Source organism: Dendrobates tinctorius, unplaced genomic scaffold (genome assembly GCF_039654945.1).
Source record: "Dendrobates tinctorius isolate UK_male_01 unplaced genomic scaffold, ASM3965494v1 ptg000166l, whole genome shotgun sequence".
Classification (NCBI taxonomy): domain Eukaryota; kingdom Metazoa; phylum Chordata; class Amphibia; order Anura; family Dendrobatidae; genus Dendrobates; species Dendrobates tinctorius.
The window spans coordinates 1,108,722-1,126,987 of record NW_027361833.1 but is presented as its reverse complement, the minus strand read 5'-3'; the positions used below and the strand labels follow the sequence as shown (position 1 = coordinate 1,126,987).

At 44.7% G+C, this 18,266-nt stretch overlaps 1 protein-coding gene across 1 annotated transcript in view; it reads right to left on the bottom strand.

The window, feature by feature from the left end:
* The window catches only part of SLC9A4 (solute carrier family 9 member A4), a 105,317-nt gene that overhangs the window by 16,146 nt on the left and 70,905 nt on the right, over positions 1-18,266 (bottom strand). The window contains exons 9-11 of the mRNA XM_073550648.1: positions 10,051-10,150; positions 4,487-4,606; positions 3,626-3,710 (exon numbers count right to left, since the gene is read on the bottom strand). Of these exons, the coding sequence (XP_073406749.1) occupies positions 3,626-3,710; positions 4,487-4,606; positions 10,051-10,150 (305 nt within the window). The remainder of the gene's footprint in view (positions 1-3,625; positions 3,711-4,486; positions 4,607-10,050; positions 10,151-18,266) is intronic.

Genomic DNA, 18,266 nt, shown 5'->3' with positions numbered 1-18,266 from the left:
GCCCAAGGAGTGAGAAACAGACGGTCTGGCTTGAAAGAGGCCACCCTAAATCCATTGCCTCATCATGACTGGGCAGAAATGCAGGATAGCGACCCCGCAGTCCGCCGGGTGAAGGAGCTACTGTCACAAGCTGACTCCCGCCCAGAGTCGGATGCTCCTGAATAAACCCAACAGTTGAGGAAGGAAAGAGGTCGGTTGTTCATCTATGAAGGAAAGCTGTGCCAGAGGAGTATCAATGCCCGCACTCATGAGCTGGTCTGGCAGGTGGTAGTCCCAAAGAGAGAAGCATCAATGGTCTTGGAAGCATACCACAAAGGAGCAGGACACTTTGGATGGAAGAAGTTGGAAGCCTTGCTCCGGGAGAGATTTTACTGGGCTGGTATGAGAAAGGCTATTGAAAATTGGTGCCGGGAGTGTGGACAATGCAACCTGTGCAGAAAGGACCGAAACAGCCAGCGAGCTCCTTTGCAGCCAATAATAACCAAACAGCCCCTTGAGTTGGTCGCCCTGGACCATGTGAAGCTGGTCCCAAGCCGTTCAGGCTACATTTATGCTCCTACCATCGTTGACCACTACTCAAGATTCTTGGTAGTTGTGCCTGTCAAGGATCAAACAGCCAGGACAGCAGCCAGAGCCTTCCAACAGCACTTTTGTCGACCACACGGATAACCCGAGTGAGTGCTTACAGATCAAGGTCCAGCCTTTGAGGCGGAAGTGTTCCAGGAATCATGTAACTTGTACGGTTGCAAGAAGATCAGGACAACACCGTACCATCCACAGACCAATGGCATGTATGAAAAGATGAACCAGGTGGTGATGGACCTACTGAATCCCTTGCCTTTGGAAGAGAGGAATCTGTGGCCAGAAAAGTTGCCACATCTGGTAGACCTCTACAACCACATTCCTGTGAATTCCACCAACTGCACTCCAGCCTACCTAATGAGAGCGAGGCCTGGCAAGCTGCCTATTGATTTGGATATGGGAGTCCTTACACCTGAGGTGACGTCACCAGATGCTGACTGGGACACAGAGAGGCAGCAACAGTATCGAAGAGTACAAGAGTGCGTAGAAAAGAGTCTAGCTCAGGCGAGACAAAAACAGGAGAAGAACTACAATCAACATGCACCTGCAGTTCCCTTGTCACCAGGAGAACAAGTCCTAAAGAGGAAAAGAAGCATGCATAAATTGGATGACCAATGGGAAGCTGAAACCTACACCATTCTACCCTCAAACTTCGACAATAGCAAGGTGTGCCTTATTACTAAAGATGGAGGAGAAACCTCAGCAGCAATATCGAGGGATCATTTGAAATTATGCCCTGACCAGTTAAAAGAAAGAATTGAAGAACAAAATGACATCCAACCCATAGAAGAAGAAAAGGTCAGCACTATACTTGGAGAATTCCCTGCAAACTGGACTAAAGTAAATGATGCCATATTGGTGCCAGTGTTGACATTTCCCCAATTGGTAGTACAAGAAGAAGTGACTCATGAGAACCCTGAGAATCAGGAAGTTCAGGCAGCAGATGCCACACCAGCAGTGGAGCCAGAGAATCCTTGCCCTGCCAGTGGTGAATCTGTCATACCCATGGTGAGTCTAGGAGTTCGTAGAAGGATACTACCTAGTTTACCCACACCAGAGTTACGTAGATCTACCCGTACTACTCAAGGTATACCACCCATCAGATTCCGCATATAACTAAGTTAAAGTATTGTAAGTGTTAACATGTATATATGTAACTGTTCAAGTTTTGTGCCTACAGATATCTCCTTTTTGAATTTTCCAGTTTTGTTTTGATGAACATTTTGGCCACAGGACTGTGTGTGGTCACTAACTTTGTACATAGTTCACCATTTGCCCAGGAATAGACCATGGACGTTGATGCATGGACTTACCATAACATGACTATTTTTGGAGCCTTTGGTTTTTGTAATTTTTAATTTTTCTAAATTTTGTACATTTATATTTGTTTATTAGTTTATATGTGTTCCTGTTGTTTTTCATCAGTCCAGGAGTACTGAGCTGCACTAGGGGGGAATGTGGCACCCCCAGGAGTATGGTCGCCACACTGGCATTGCCTTCCTCCAGGGAGGGTGATGTCAGGCTTGGAAACAATGAAGGGTCTCTCTGACAGTTAATCTCTACATACAACACAGTTCCCACTCCAGGCCAGCAGAGGGAGCTCTGAAACAATACTAAGGGGAAGAGCTTCTCTTTGGGGCCAGGAGGGGGAAATTAGTCAGTTAGTGTGAGGAGGCCAACGAGTGTAGACATGTAGAGAGAAGCTGGAGGTTGAGCTGAGGATAGAGAGCTCCCTCCCGGAGATAGCGCATGATCTGGAGCCTGGTCTCCACGGTTGTATGGATACTGAAGGTCCTGCAACAGAAACCAGAGGAATAGGAAGCTGTAAATGCTCTATTCCCATCTAAGACTCGGAGGCACAACAGCAACAGGTGAGCCAAGAGAAGAGATAGAAGGCTACAGCTGTCTGCCATATGAGGTAGATCTGAGAGGGAACAAGAAGGAGGAACTTCAGTGTAAGACAGTACTGCAGGTACCTCAAGTGAGCGCTAGGAAGGAGACTACACAACCCATCTGATAGAGAGATTCCTAAGTTGCTTCCAGGCTAATCATCTCCTGTGCCATCTGTAATCTGGACCCTGGACTGCACTTACAAATAAAGGTAAAGAAACTAAATTCCGCTGTGTCCTTGCCTTCTTCCTGCAACTTCTTCAGCACTGCTACATCTCTGTGCCAGACACTGCACCCTCTTCCTCCACACCTATCCTCTTCATCTACTCTGCCCTGGGACTATAGCCCTACCTGTGGAGGGCTATAACATCACTGCTGCACCCCACCATCTGTCCCAGAGGATCTGTCTGCAGCGTCGGTTTAACACCTCCCTTGCCGAACACCACAGGTGGCGTCACGAATCACTCATAAACTTTATTTCATCACTCAACCCCCTTTTACATGGGCGCCCAGGGCCACGGACCGGGTCTCCGCTGCTGTGACAATCCCCTCTGAGAGACTGGCCCGGTACCGAGTTCCCCACAGCTCTGGGAGGGCGTCCCACGTGTATATAGTGCACAACAGCCCGCATGCTAATACTATGGGCTGATCAATAGGCTGATCAGACACATTGCATCGCACTGTGTGACTGATGTCCTATGCAAGCCTTATCTCTGTGCATTTTTCCCACTAGGCAGCCAACTCCTCTTTTTCCTTTGAATACTGGCTGTCTTCATCAGTGGGTGGCACCTGTGCTGCCCTAAGCCTTTATCAATGGAGGCCTGCTACATCCTGCTAGTACATCAGTCAAGGTTTGGTGAGTCTACCTTTCATATGTAAGTTTTTTTGAATTTATTCTTATGTTAACTTCTTTAAGTACCATGACAATAACTTGTATTGGTTGAATTGTCTGATGCGGATTTCTTTTTAATCACTTCACTTATGAAACCCATTAATATTATATCATGCAAATTTTTGACCATCATTCCAATATTGAATTCCACGTAAATTGGGGCATAGACAGATATGTAATAGTTTATGAGTGGTTCTCTTTTGAAAGGGAAATATATACATATTTTCATAACAGCATATTTTATCTTTACATGAATGTTACCTTGATGTGATTCTTGCTCAAAGAATTCCCCTGGCATATAACAGTCAGTAGGCAATGATAAATAGCGGACATTTTGCAAGTCTGTCTATAAAGAGAGTAATAAATTATTTTTCATTTGCTCAAACTTTTTTCTCTTTAAAGGTATTTATTCCTGAAATATCTTTTTCTTACATTTTGATGTGTAGGTCTTCAAAGCACAATAGGTAAAAAACCATACCATTAGTGTCATTATGTTGGTATATATGGTAATTAAAAAGTCTGTCGTCTTGAAAAGTACCCCACAAATGCAGTTTGTGTTTTGTCTTTTATACCCAGATGGGCCCAGTAGCCCGCAAACCATGTATCATATCTGTCTAAAAAATGTTTGCACATAATTATGGTAATAATATTAAAGGGGATGTCCGGACTAAGTATATCCCCCATTCCCCCCAGCTTGAATTCTGTAAAAATAAAGAAATGTGCCATAATTATCTGAAGCCACCCCAGCGGATACAGAATTGTGATGACATTGCTATTCATCTGTCACAGGACTGCTGCAGCCAATCACAGGCCACCGGAACCACTTTTCATCAGAGAAACTACCGATCATGCAACTTACAATTGCAGCCTCTCACAGGCAACAGTGATCACTTCAGGTCACCTAAACCGCATCTCAGCAGAAAATCACAGATCACAATGGTCACTTCTGGAGCATTTGCAGACCACGGAGATACCTGCACTGAATCCAATTGGGCTGACTGTAGGTGAGTATGGCCACTGTTGGTTATTTTCACAGAATCCAACGGGTTAAAATTACATTTATCTTGGAAAGCACTTTTAATGAGAAATCTGACTATTACCGATGTACTGTGCACCATTTACCTGTCTCCCCCATGGCAGGCTACTTCCTTTTTTAATGTTTGAAAAACGGCGAGTTAGTATTTCCTTATTTTGCTTTTCACTGTCATCTTGTGGTAAATTGTACTTAACATACGAAGATGTCTAAAATAAAAGAAATGAGAATAAAGTTATATATGTACAAATATTGAACCTCAGTTTGTGGCTGACCTACTTTATCTTTCATTTCTTTTAAGGCTTCAAACCGATAAGTGTATTACAACTCCGTACAACCGGTGTATGGATCAATAATACAGCAGCGTCTGATTTTTCTGAGCTGAGGTTCATTTTGACCCTGACCCCATTAATTAATATAACTTGACATAATTGTCCCATTTCAACAAGGTTTAGTCCATAGCCTCTGAGAGGTATGATAAAGCAAACTGAGTTTTACTTACACTCCCCAGATTCTGCACTTTGTCTCCGCAGCTGCTCCAGTCTTTCTACATCAGCTAAAGCAGCGACATCATGTCAAAAGTGCTGCAGACAATTATGAGTTCAGCGGCTTGTGCCATCTATACCTTGGTTCATTTTTATCAGAGTCAGCCTGTCAGCATTTTCTGTTGACAGTCAAGAGTGCCTGTTTATTATGATAGCCCCCAATGTCACTAAAAACCCACTCTAACAAGACACTAGCAGAAGGACAGGACTACATCTCCGAGGCACTGTTCATGCCAGGTGTCCAGCTTTGAGAGCCAATAGTTGAAAGTCAGAGGAATTAGAGAGTACGCTGGTTTTGTCGGCCATGTATTGCTTGGCCATCTTTAAAAACTTTTCCCTTCTTGTCATAAATACCTGGTCATCAGGGCATTAATGCTGTGAGGATGACATAAAATAGGCCCAGGCCTTTGACAATGCACCCCTGCCTCTGATGTACTTGGTTTGTGTTTCCCTCACCTCTCCTCCTTGGTTGGGAAATTAAGCTTGCCCCTTACTGCTAGCGTTGTCTGATAGGAATTTTTTCAAAATATTTTCAACAATGGCCTTCTAGTATAGCACCATTTTAGTAGACCTCTCCGCCTCAGGAAGAAAAGATGCAAAGTCCTCCTTTTAGCGTGGGTCTAGCAGGGTGAACAACCAGTACTGTCTTTTGGACAAGATATTCGTAATGCTTGAATGCTGCAGCTAGGATTATATTCCTTACCAACTGTTACACCGATGCCTCTACCTTGTGCCAGTCATTGCACTGGTTACCCATCCACTCCAGAGTGCAATATAAACTTATCACTCTCACGCACAAAACTCACCCTTTCCATGCCCTCCGTTCTGCTATTGACCTAAGATTAACATCATCAATAATCAGAACCTCCCTCTCCTGTCTCCAGTTGTGCTGTGCCAATTCTTTGGAATGCACTACCTAGGACAATTCGATTAATACCCAATACCAACAGTTTTAAAGGTGCCCTAAAAATGCATTTCTTAAGACTGGCCTGCCGCCTTAACTTATTTTCTAACTATCCCTGTACTGCCCATTTAAAATTTTCTTCATAACCAAGACCCTTGTATCATCTGTTCTCACACTCTTTATGCATTTAATAGCTCTCTGTGTCTGTACTTTTAAACATACTGGTTGGTTACCGGTTCATGCAGCATTACATGAACACCCTATTTATTACATTATGGCTGGTCCGTACAATGAGCGCAATTGTTACCATCCACCTTTCGTGTTCCCCCTATTTCTTCATGGATTGTATGCTTGCGAGCAGGGCCCTCACTCCTCTTGGTATCTGTTGATTTATGTATTATTGTTATTCCATAATGTCTATTTTCTGCACAAGTCCCCTCTAAAATGTAAAGTGCTGCTGAATATGTTGTCGCTACAGAAATAAAATTATAATTATTATTAATAATGAGTGAGTCACGGGAAAGGCAGTGGTACATAAAGTCAGCTATATGTACCAAGCTCCCAACAGCCAACACTTCCCTGTCTCCACCATGATGGCTTCTCTCCATCTTTTCCTCCTCTTCTATCTCTTCCTCCTCATTGCCCTCCTCAGCCCATCAATGTAGGAAAGATGGGACAAAGCTTGTGTGGGTACCAGGTCCTGTTCTTCCTCTTCTTCCTGAGCCTACACCTCCTCATTGTTACCCAATCTGCACTGAGCATATGAGATGAGGCTGGTTAGTATCTCCGTGTCTCATGTATTCCTCTATTTCCACCTGGTATGCATGCAAAGCTTCAGCTTTAATTTTGAGCAGTGTCTGTTTAAGTAGGCACAGAAATTTTGTGCAGTCCTCAAAGTCTTGGAGAACTGCACAAATGTCTGAGGCACAGGTGTCACCCAATGGTACCAATCATGGACCCAGACGTTCAGCTCACTGAATCAGGTGCTTGGATGACGTTGTTGGTGGTCAGGCTCTTAGTGGTCAAGCCCCTGCTGATCTTGGCATAGCACAGGTTGTCATTATTTTTGTCTGAAATTCATGAGTGTTGGTGCTCTGCGGAACAGTTGCTCGTCTTCACCGTCTGGTCACAGCACTAATGTTTCCTGCCTGTTTTGTTGTTGATGATCCTTCCCCCTCCGTGCTACTGGCCTTGCTCTGCCTGCCAGCTTCCCAGGTTGGGTCGGTGACTTCGTCAAACACTATGTCGTCTTCCACCACCTCATCCTGGTCCTCCTGACTTAGTGACTTTACAACAACCTGACTTATTGGCAACTGTGTCTCATCATCATCTGCCTCCTTAAACAAAATTTTATGTTCCCCACAATCATCTTTCTGTGAATGTGACTGCTCTACGTTTTCTGCATCACTCCTACTGTCCCTCTTGAAATGTGCAGGATGAGAGACTACAATCAAAAAATTATGTTTTAAAGAGCTCCTCGAAGTGTCTTAGTGTAGGATCATTGGTATCCTGGGACTCAACATGGTGAGAGGAAGGAGGATCAGGGTGAGGATTAAGTGATCCTGACTGGACCATGTATAAGACTGGGTGGTGCTGGCAAGCATGCTGGAAGCATTATCTGCTATCCAACCAACCATCTGTTCACAGTGGTATGGCTTCAGAAGTGGTGTCCCGTGCCTCCCAGCAAAGTTGGATAAAGACTGTCATGGATGGGTGTGTTTCTTGTGCTCCAGCAATAGACTTAGTCGTACCTTCCCCACATCCTCGATGTCTGAGTGAATCATCAGCACTTACACTTCCCATCCTTATCACACTCCTTATGCATTTTGTAACTGCTGGATCACTGGAAACCAAATTTCTTTTATTAAATGAAACTAAATTTTTGTAAGGAATCAAACAATTTGGTCAACTTCAGCAGGCCAAGCGGTTTAAAAATTTTTTAAACCATTGTAGCACAAGGCAGGTTAAACTATATAGATGACAATACTCAATTTTTGGAACCAAAAAATTTGGTCAACTGTAGCAGGCTAAGTGTTTTTTTAAAATGTTAAACTACCGTAATTTTACACAAAGTAGGTTAAACTGTATGGATGACAGTAACCAATTTTTGTAACCAAAAAAATGTGGTTAACTGTAGCAGACCAAGGACTTTTCAACAATTTTAAACCTCTGGAGTTTTACACAGAGCACGTAAAACTGTATGGATGACTAATTGAATGCCGAAAAAAAAATATGAACTTTTCTGGAGTTTTATATTCCTTCGAAATGTAACACTAAGCACATTAAACTCTATAGATGACTAATTGAATCCAGAAAAAAATGTAAACTGTTTTTAGGAGTTTCATATTCCACTGTAATGTAACACTAACCATGTTAAACTATATGGATGACTAATTGAATCTTGAAAAAAAAGTGTTCGAACTTTTTTTGAGTTTTGTCACCTTAATACTAAGCACGTTAAACTGAATGGATGACAATATAGTCAATTTTTTCAACCCCCCAAAAAAACTAACGTGGTCATGTGCAGCAGCTATAGATTTGGCAACAGACTGCAAAGCCCTGTCTAGAGGGTGTATTCTGCCACTCTCCCTACTCCTGCAGCTGTCCCTAGGCTAATTGTAGACTGTATCTGATACAAACAGCAAGGCAGAGGATTAGTGTTTCGCCCCTGAGGCTTCAGTCGCCACAGAGGTACTGCACCTCCTCCTGAGGTGTGGTGCCCCACCATCCAGGTAAGGTGGTAACTCCTAACCACGCTCCAACACCTGCACCCCTCACCACAAAGAAGTGTAGCAAAGCCACATTGCGGCTCCTTGCTTAGAGAGTAGCAGAGCACCTTTGGTGGTTCCCTGCTTGGAACACGAAACGTGCTGGGAGGCGGGTGGAGTTTAGAATACATAAAGAGCGGGAAGAGTCAGTCAGTCAGTCAGTCAGTGAGTGCGAGAGAGAGAGTCACTCGGAGAGGAGTGAGGATCCCTGGAAGAGGGATGGAGGAAGGAGTGCTGCAGCTGCCTCAGTGATCTGGGCCAGCTGGCACAGGAAAGGAAAGAAGGAGAAAGACATTAGACTGAAACCTGACCTTGTATGAGAGAGAGGGATTAGTACGGAATGAAGGAGTAAAAGGGAACACAGAGGATGTGGGTTAGAGGAAGAACCCTGCCTAGAAGTTCTAAGCGCAAGGCCGGGGCCCGGTCTCCGAGGTTGTATGGATACTGAAGGTCCTGCAGCAGACACCGGTGGAGTAGTGGGCTGTAAATGCACTACTCCCATCTAAGACTTGGGGGCACAACAGCAACTTGGATAGTGAGCCGGGACTCAGGAGTAAGGAGTCCCCGAAGCAGGCTACAGCTGTCTGCCGCACAAGTAGAGTTCTTGGGAACATCTGTCGGGAGGTACTCCAGTGTAACTTAGTACTAGGACTACTTCACTTAAAGGCGCTATAGAGGAGACGTTCAGAAAGGTACATGTTGGTGGAGTGTTGGAAGGGAGCATCCTATCCTGCCTGGAGGTTGACTGAGCCCAGGACCCGGAGGACACAGCACGGAGGTAGGCATCTGTGTGAACTGCAGACTGTGAGTAAAGCTTTGGAACTACATGCCCTGGTGTCCTCCACTTATTCCCGCATCACTACACCCCGCACTACTACATCTGGGCACCGGCCTCTACACCGCCTGTGCCTCTCCTCCATTGCTACATCTACACTGCCCTGGGACTACAGCTCCACCTGTGGGGAGCTTCACCATCTTGGCTGCAACCCACCACCAGTCCCAGAGGATCTGCATGCAGCGTCAGCCTAACACTTCACTTGCTGAACACCACAGGTGACGTCACAAACTATTCATAAACTTTATTTCATTGTTCATTCATCCCCTTTTTGCCATGGAGCCCCAGGGCCACGTACCGGGTCACAGCTTCCATGACAACTCCCATTGAGATCAACGGGCCCGGTACTGAGTACCCCGCTAGGCCCTCGCCAGGGCGCTCCATTAGCCCTTAGAAGGACTGTTAGAATGCTGGTTCAGCATCAGGACCAGTATCAACACTACAGCAGCAGACAATGCTTGTTGAGCACCGAGCACCCAGATACTCGAGTGATATCCGAGTATCATTGAGCACGTTCCCTCATCCCTACTGAACACCTTTTATTAACATGGCTACAATTTTACTATGTATTATAAAGATAATAGGATAAATTGTATCTTACCCTTTGACGCACACGGTAGAGACTGCTTGTTAATATGTCCTTCAGCTGTGAAACTTCTTCTGATGAACATCTGCTTTCAAATTTATCTTTTCTGTAAGTTCTAGAAATGATGACAATACATAATTGCTTGCAACCGGTCAGGTTTAGTAACTTATCTAATGAAGGTCCCAGCAAAGATTCTGGTAACATAATGATACAAATATGAAGCAATCCTGTAGTAAATGTAAATTTAATATGCTGATTGTTCATATCCGGAATCTCTATGTTATGCATATTTGTGTACACAGGTCTTTTGAGTCTTTTCTACATTGTAATCAACAATTCATTTTAGTTTGTTTCCTGTTTAATATTGGTTATGTTTTGTATGTATAAATGTGACCTAATTATCTGGTACCAAGTGGTTATTAGCAGGTCTTTTAAATCCTGAAAGGTAGGAGAGAGCACTTTCACGAACTGAACTTGTTTTTCCAGCACATCCCATAGATGCTCAATCTCATTGAGGTCTTGGAAATTTGGAGGCCAAGTTATTTGTTTGAACTCTATGCCATATAACTAGTGATGAGCAGACCCGTGGATGTTCGGGTTTGGCAATTTAGATGAAGCTACAGTGAAAGTTTGGTTTGGGACTGAACTTGATCCTGAACTTGATCCCAAAAAAGTCATTAGGGACCCAAACTTCAGTGCTTCAAAATGGCTGTAAAATGGTGATAGTAAGGGCTAGGCGGCTGCAAAATGAAGCCAAATTGAAATAAGAAGCAGGAAAAAGCCCTGCAAACAAATCTGAGAGGAAAATGGCTTAAAATAACATAGAATAAGATAAGTTCATAGATATATGGGAGAACCAGATTATGGATGGCTTTGTAGGTCAGTGTTACTAACTTGAAGTGGATATGTTGTGGAACAGGGAGACAAGGGATTTGCAGAGGCGAGAAGCGGAGGAGTTGCGAGGTGAGAAGTAGAGTAGTAGGGCAGCAGAGTTAAGGACAGACTGGAGAGGTGTGATGATGCAATGGGGGATGATGAGGTCCTAGACCACACATGGAGTCAAGACCATGCGAATGACTTGGGCAGTTCAGAGGAAGAGGTGGTTATGCTGCCCCAGCTGCACAGCAAACAAGGGAGCAGGGTCATAAGCGCCAAGGTTGGCCCCTAGCCATTAAGTTGGTTGCTACTGTGCACCGCGGCCAGCACCTAGTCTTTTCTGTGTCCATGTTGTCTCATCCTCATACTCTGTTTCCTCCACCATCTTCTCATCCAGTCAGAAAGTGTGGCCGTCTGTGTGCGCTTTTGGTGTTTTCACCCAGTTGCTGCTTGCCTGTCTGCGGTGCAGCCTCACTTCTAACTACTTGCTCCCTGCCTCATATAAATAAATAACTAATATCAAAAGACTAACTGTCATTTCAAAAACAGAAAAATTGATGTGTACGGGTGCCCCTCAGATAAGATGTACCCATAAGGTGGAACTCCACCTTGCATATGCTGGAGAGATAATGTTGCACCTACACATTTGTTGAGTATTATCATCTGATTCAAGAAAGATTTGTACATATCTATCCACTGTAGTTAAAACAAGTAGAAATTCTTCGTGTTTCATGATTGCCATTGGGTGATTGTTATTCCTATTAAACATAAATTGGATGAATTGAAATGGGTACTGTCCAATCTCTGCAAGACTTGTGCTGTAAATTAGTCTTGCACAGGATAAATCAGGTAAGTCATCAAACTGTTTGATAAGGGAGCTAACATCTCCCTACCTGCCCACTGGGTAAATGTAGTGGAGGCTGAGCCTGAGAGGAACAGTGGCGCATGTCCTCCTCACCACCGATGGTTGGTGGATGTTTCTCTGTCCATGTTACCTCCTCCTCATTTGGTTAGCGTAACACCTGCACTACCAACTTCAGCACAGCCAGGGGGAAACTACAGCAAGCTGATCTGAAAATCATCTGTTAATGGGAAGAATCTTGTTCCTCTCAGGAGCTGTGGATGGGGACCAAAGAACAGGCAGATGTGTGGTTGTTGCCGATAAACCTCAAACCCGGCTGGTGGTGTATGAGAACAGGCGAAATCTAGTAGCAGCTCTGGGCCTTGCCACTGTGTCACACATCTCTTGGCTGGTGCATGCGCTGAATTTGGTGGTGCAGAGCTTCCTTAAAACTTAGAGATATGTCAGAGCTGCTGCTTAATGTGTGGGGTGTCTATGTCTGTGCACTCTATTTTGCATATGCTAGAAATCTTCTGTGCGGCACAGCAGCACACGATAGTGGAGTTTCAGCTGAAGCACACACAGTGGAGTTGATCTGCACAATAACGCCACTTCAAGACCAATAAGTGGGCCTCAATGTGTGTACTGTGTTGTGCTGCTTTGAGTAACCACGAACATGGCCAGTGCTAATAACACAATCACTGTTACTATCCCACTTCTATGCCTTAAGCCCCCGTTACACACTGAGATATCGCTAGCAATATCGCTGTAAAGTCACCGATTTTGTGACGTAGCAGCGATATTGGTAGCGATATCGCTGCATGTGATACTTCCCTCCGACCGGCTCCCCCGCTGGTTATCGCTGATTGCGCGAGAAGCTCCTGGACCATTCCTCGTCAGCCACTTCCTGCGGCGCTTCCTGTGGCGCCGACGAGCGACGCGTGGAGCCGGGCGGGAGGACGTCAGGATCACCGCGTCTGACAGGTAAGTAGCGATCCCCGACCCCAGCGATGTCGCTGGTGAGATCTGCCTGTGCGGCAGCTCACTAACGACCACCTAGCTATGTACCAGCGATCCTGACCGCGTCATATCGCTAGTCGGGATCGCTGGTTCATCGCTAGGTGTAACGGTACCCTTATAGAAAAGCAAAGCTTCAGACGATGATGGATGAGGTGGTGGCACAAGAGGAGAAGGAGGAGGAACAGTGATCATTCAAATCATTATTAGGCCAGGTATCCAGACATGTCTTGGAGGATGGGTTCCTTTATCAAAAGTGAACAGGTACACAAACGTCCAGCCAGGGTACAGTTTTGTGTGATGAGGAGGATGAGGGTCAACTGTGTTCACATCAGGGTGGCACTTAAAGGGAATCTGTCATGCTTTTTTTGCCCTATTGGCTGCTGGCATAGACATCGGGGGCTTAACTACAGCATTGTGTAATGCTGTAGATAAGCTTCCGATGTAACCTGAAAGAGAAGAAAAACACGTTATATTATACTCACGGAGGTGGGCGGTCTGGTCCGATGGGTGTCACCGTCCCGTCCGGCGCTTCCCTTCTTCAAGCGATGTCGTCCTCTTCTCCCGTCCTGTAATGGCTCTGGCGCAGGCGCACTGCTCTGCCCTTTTGAGGGCAGAGCAGAGTCCTGCAGTGCGCAGGCGTCGGGAGAGGTCTGGCGCCTGCGCACTGCAGAATTCTGCTCTGCCCTCAACAGGGCAGAGCAGTGCGCCTGCGCCGGAGCCATTACAGGACGGGAGAAGAGGACAACATCGCATGAAGAAGGGAGGCACCGGACGGGATGGCGACACCCATCGGACCGGACCGCCCACCTCCGTGAGTATAATGTAACATGTTTTTCTTCTCTATCAGGTTACATCAGAGGCTTATCTACAGCATTACAGAATGCTGTAGATAAGCCCCTGATGTCTATGCCGGCAGCCAATAGGGCAAACAAAGCGTGACAGATTTCCTTTAAACCAGCTCACCGGCATCATTGGAGTGTGGATGAGGTAATATCTAGGAAACAATTGATACAGAGGACCCTGACTATTCACCTCCCACTGATGACAGCTTGTCGTTGCCTCTGGCTGCCTGGCACACATGAGGCAAAATATGCTGCTGTGCTTGCACAACTACCCACCGAGTTGCCTGGATTGTTACAAGTTCTGATTACTGGGTAGCTACACTGCTGGATTATTTCTAAGGCTACAAGCACACATCCAGTATTTGGTGAGTTTTTTTTACCTCAGTATTTGCAAGCAAAAACCAGGAGTGGGTGAAAAATGCGGAAGTGGTGCAAATGTTTCTATTATGCTTTTCCTCTGACCATTCCACTCCTGGTTTTGGCTTACAAATACTGGGGTAAAAACTCACCAAATACTCAATATGTGTACATGGCCTTAGCCCTAGAAATGGCAACAAGATGGCTGATGCCAATTATTTATTTCTTAGACTACTAAAAAGCGCACACCGATCCAGAAAAAATATTTCTGTGTCCTAGAAATGGCAACAAAATGGCTGATGCCAATTATTTATTTCTAGATTATTATTATTTACCGTTTGGGTTCAATTATACCTACATATAACTTAAAACAATTTTGAACAATTTGCAGTGTGGCAGAGCTTGTTATTCCAAAAGAGACCACTGCCAGTAAGTTATAACTTTGCCATCATTAGGTGTACTTGGTCTTCAATAACAGTAGGGAGAATGGATCCAAGGTTTCCATGTAGAACATTGCCACCCAAGTACAATTTGTTTTCCTAGATAGCGTGCATCCAACTGTTTGCTTAAAAACATACAGATGTAGCCAAGTTAACCTTAACTAGTTAGACAGAATATTAATAACTTGTAACAGAAAGTTATCTCACTAAAAATGATGAATGTAACATAAAGGGAATCTGTCAGTAAGCTGAAAACCACTGTAACGGTAAAGTAAAATATCATGTATGATTTCTACGGAACATTCCAGAAGCTTCCATTCTCTACACTTTTTCTAGAACTTTCAGTTACACAGAGCCCAGCGACCCCCCTCCTTCCCCACCTTAGTAGCTGCAGCTGTGTGTGTTCTCCTCTGCCTGCATGTAACACTCTGTAACCTGAAGCTACAGCTAACTCCCTCCTTCCTGTCACCCGCCTCCCAAAGGAATCCCTTTGTCTCTTCCACCATGTGCAGCTGCTCTCATAGGCAATAATGAGAATCTAATCACTTAGCCATAGAATGCTGCCAGTTTATGATAAAAAATATGAAAATTACACATTGGGACGTGCTTCAATTAGGCTCCACCACAGTGGTTCTTGCTAATTTCTAGCACCCATGGAACCAGAGAAATGTATGTATTATTTCCCCTGAACCGTGTGAAATAACTAGTTTGAGTTTGGTTTTGAATTAATGGCAGCGATGAGCTGGAAAAGATAATACTATGTATGTTTCTATACGAGGTACCCTCTGCGAGATATGGTTATTATAAGTTTTGGAACCAGTTCTGTAACTCTGAGCTAGGGGGGAGGACCGTCACCAGCCAGCCCCTTTTGGTGATGTCACAAGCCCAGACTTATAAGTCTGCAACTGAGCCCCCCTAAGTAGTTGCTGCTTAGGAGCTGTGCCATAAGATCTCATCCATGAATTATGATGTCTGGCTCCACCCCCCAGCCCAATTCTGTCTGACATGATCTAAGCATTATGTAAGTGTATTTTCTGTTTTAATCCTTATTTTATTTGTAGTCGTATTGTACATATATTATTGTCTGAAAACCTTTTTATCTTCTGTAAACACTGCTCATCTTTTGGGAATAAACTATAAAATTTATTAGTTCTGCCTCCGTGCTCTGTGACGAATTCATGCGCCTATAAGCTAATTATGCTACTGATTCGGGTTTACTACGAACCCCTCTATTAATTTTAAATATTAATACGAGGAATCATTAGCTGGTGGCAGTGAAGTGTGTTCTGGCTAGGTGGGCATCGCTGGTGGTGACTGAGCGGGTTTTATAAGCTGATTGTGTGGCTGAGGCCAAAGCATTTATAACTCCCTCACTGCAAGCGGGCCTAATAGCCACTGCACAATGAGCAGCCCATCCGGCGACTAATTATTCTAGGTGTAGTTCCCTGACTGATCTGAGGGTAAGGGGGTGCCAGAGAGCTGCAAGTTCCAAAGTGGAACTGGGAAAGTGGGCGATCCATAAATCCCAACAGCTTGTAACATATTGTGGCAGTGGTGGGGTAACTAAACCCCCCTGCGGTAAATTGTTAGGGCAAGACTAGCTTGCTGGTTTTATTACATGGTGCCAGCGGTGGGATAACGAAGATAAGCCCCCTGCGCCTGTGATAGCTGTGTGCGGCCGAAGGTCACATCCCCTGGTCCGTGACATATTGGTGGTACCAGGTGGGTTCGTGACAACCAGAGATATGGATATGATGGTCTTTAACCCCTTAACGACCAAAGTTTTTTTTTTTTCTTTTTTGCATTTTCGTTTTTTGCTCCCCTTCTTCCCAGAGCCATAACTTTTTTACTTTTTGGTCAAAATGGCCATGTGAGTGCTTGTTTATAGGGTTATATTTTGCATACTGAGCTGATGTTTTTAATGATACCATTTTAGTGTAGATATGATTCTTTGATTGCCCGTTATTGCATATTAATGCAAAGTTGCTGCGACCAAAAAATGTAATTCTGGCATTTTTAATTTTTTTTCTCGTTATTCTGTTTAGCGATCAGATTAGTTATTTTTTTATATTGTTAGATCGGGCGATTCTGAATGCGGTGATACCAAATATGTGTATATTTGATTTTTTTTTTATTGTTTTATTTTGAATGGCGTGAATGGGGGTGATTTGAACTTTTATGTTTTTATATTTTCAATAATTTTAAAAATAATTTTTACTTTTGGCATGCTGTAATAGTCTCCATGGGAGACGAGAAGCTGCAGTTGTCTGATTGCCTCTGCTACACACAGGCGATGATCAGATCGCCTGTATTGAGCAGAAATGCCGGATTGTCATTGCAAGATTGTCATAGCAATCTGGCAATGACAGCCATAGCGGTCTGCTGGAGATCTCTGGTTGTCATGCCGACCCATTGGTGACCCACGATCATGTGACGGGGTCACTGATGGGCAGGATTTCCGCCACGCTTCTGGTAAGCGCAAGTTAAATGCCGCTGTCAGAGATTGACTAGTTAACAGCTATAGGTGGATCACAATTCCACACTCGGCTGTTTCGGTCACATGTCGGCTGTATGTATCAGCTGACATGTGCCCTGAAAGATGTGGGCTCAGCGCTGGAGCCCGCACCAAACAGGGAGAGTCCGACATCGACATACTATTACGCCCGATGTCGGAAGGCGTTTAAATCCATTGACACCTTTATATCATTCATCTGTTGCTGCGTTTCTGAGAAATCAGTGTTTTAATTCACATGCAAATATGTGTTAAGTGCCCTGGGCATAATAGAGCACTTTCCGAGCCTCTGCCTCCTGAGGTTGTTTCCCTGCCGATCACCAGCCTCTTTGCCAGATTGTTATTTCTGTGTCATATCTGGTGCCAGGTAAACAAATCAGACAGTGAGCCATCAATCAATCTAGAAAGGCTGGTGCTGGTAAAAGAAACAATCGCAGGTAGCAGAACCCCAGTAAGTGTTCTGTCATGCCCACAGCACTTAACACAGCATTTACAGTATATTTGAATTAAGTGCGTCAAAATATGAAAGACTTAAAGGTCTCAATAGATTTAGCAGAGACCTTAATTCCCATATTTGCCGTTTGGGTGGGTTGATCTTACTTACAGTTTCCCTTTAACTTAAGGTACTGTCACACTTAGCGATGTACCAGCGATCCCGACCAGCGATATGACGCGGTCAGGATCGCTGGTACATCGCTAAGTGGTCGCTAGTGAGCTGCCACATAGGCAGATCTCACCAGCGACATCGCTGGGGACGGGGATCGCTACTTACCTGTCACACTAGGTGATCCTGCGTCCTCCCGCCCGGCTCCACGCGTCGCTCGTCCTCACAGCAGGAAGCGCCACAGGAAGCTGACGACGAGAAACAGTCCTGAACGTTCTCGCGCGATCAGCGATAACCAGCGGGGGAGCGGTCGGAGGTAAGTATCAGACACAGAGATATCGCTAGCAATATCGCTATAACGTCACTAGTTATAGCAATATTGCTAGCGATATCTCTTAGTGTGACATGCCCTTTAATCATCTTATGTGAAAGTAAGATATCCTTTTTTGACAGATTCAAGTTGATGCAGTTGCCTGCTTACTCATATATGCAGTTTTGAGGTTGTAGGAGAGGTGGATTCCCTGTATCTTATTCCTCTTAAGTGAGAGCGAGATAACCTTCTATGACATCTTATCAAGATGGTAGTTTCCTGCATGCAAATATATGTAAGTTTTTAGGGGGGTGGGGAGGTGATCTTACGGACAGATTCCCTTTAATATTGCTTTAAATTTTTCAGCAATCTGTTCCACTTTTTGTCTTTTATGTGGGGCGTCATTCCACCTTCCCATCGGCGTGTCTG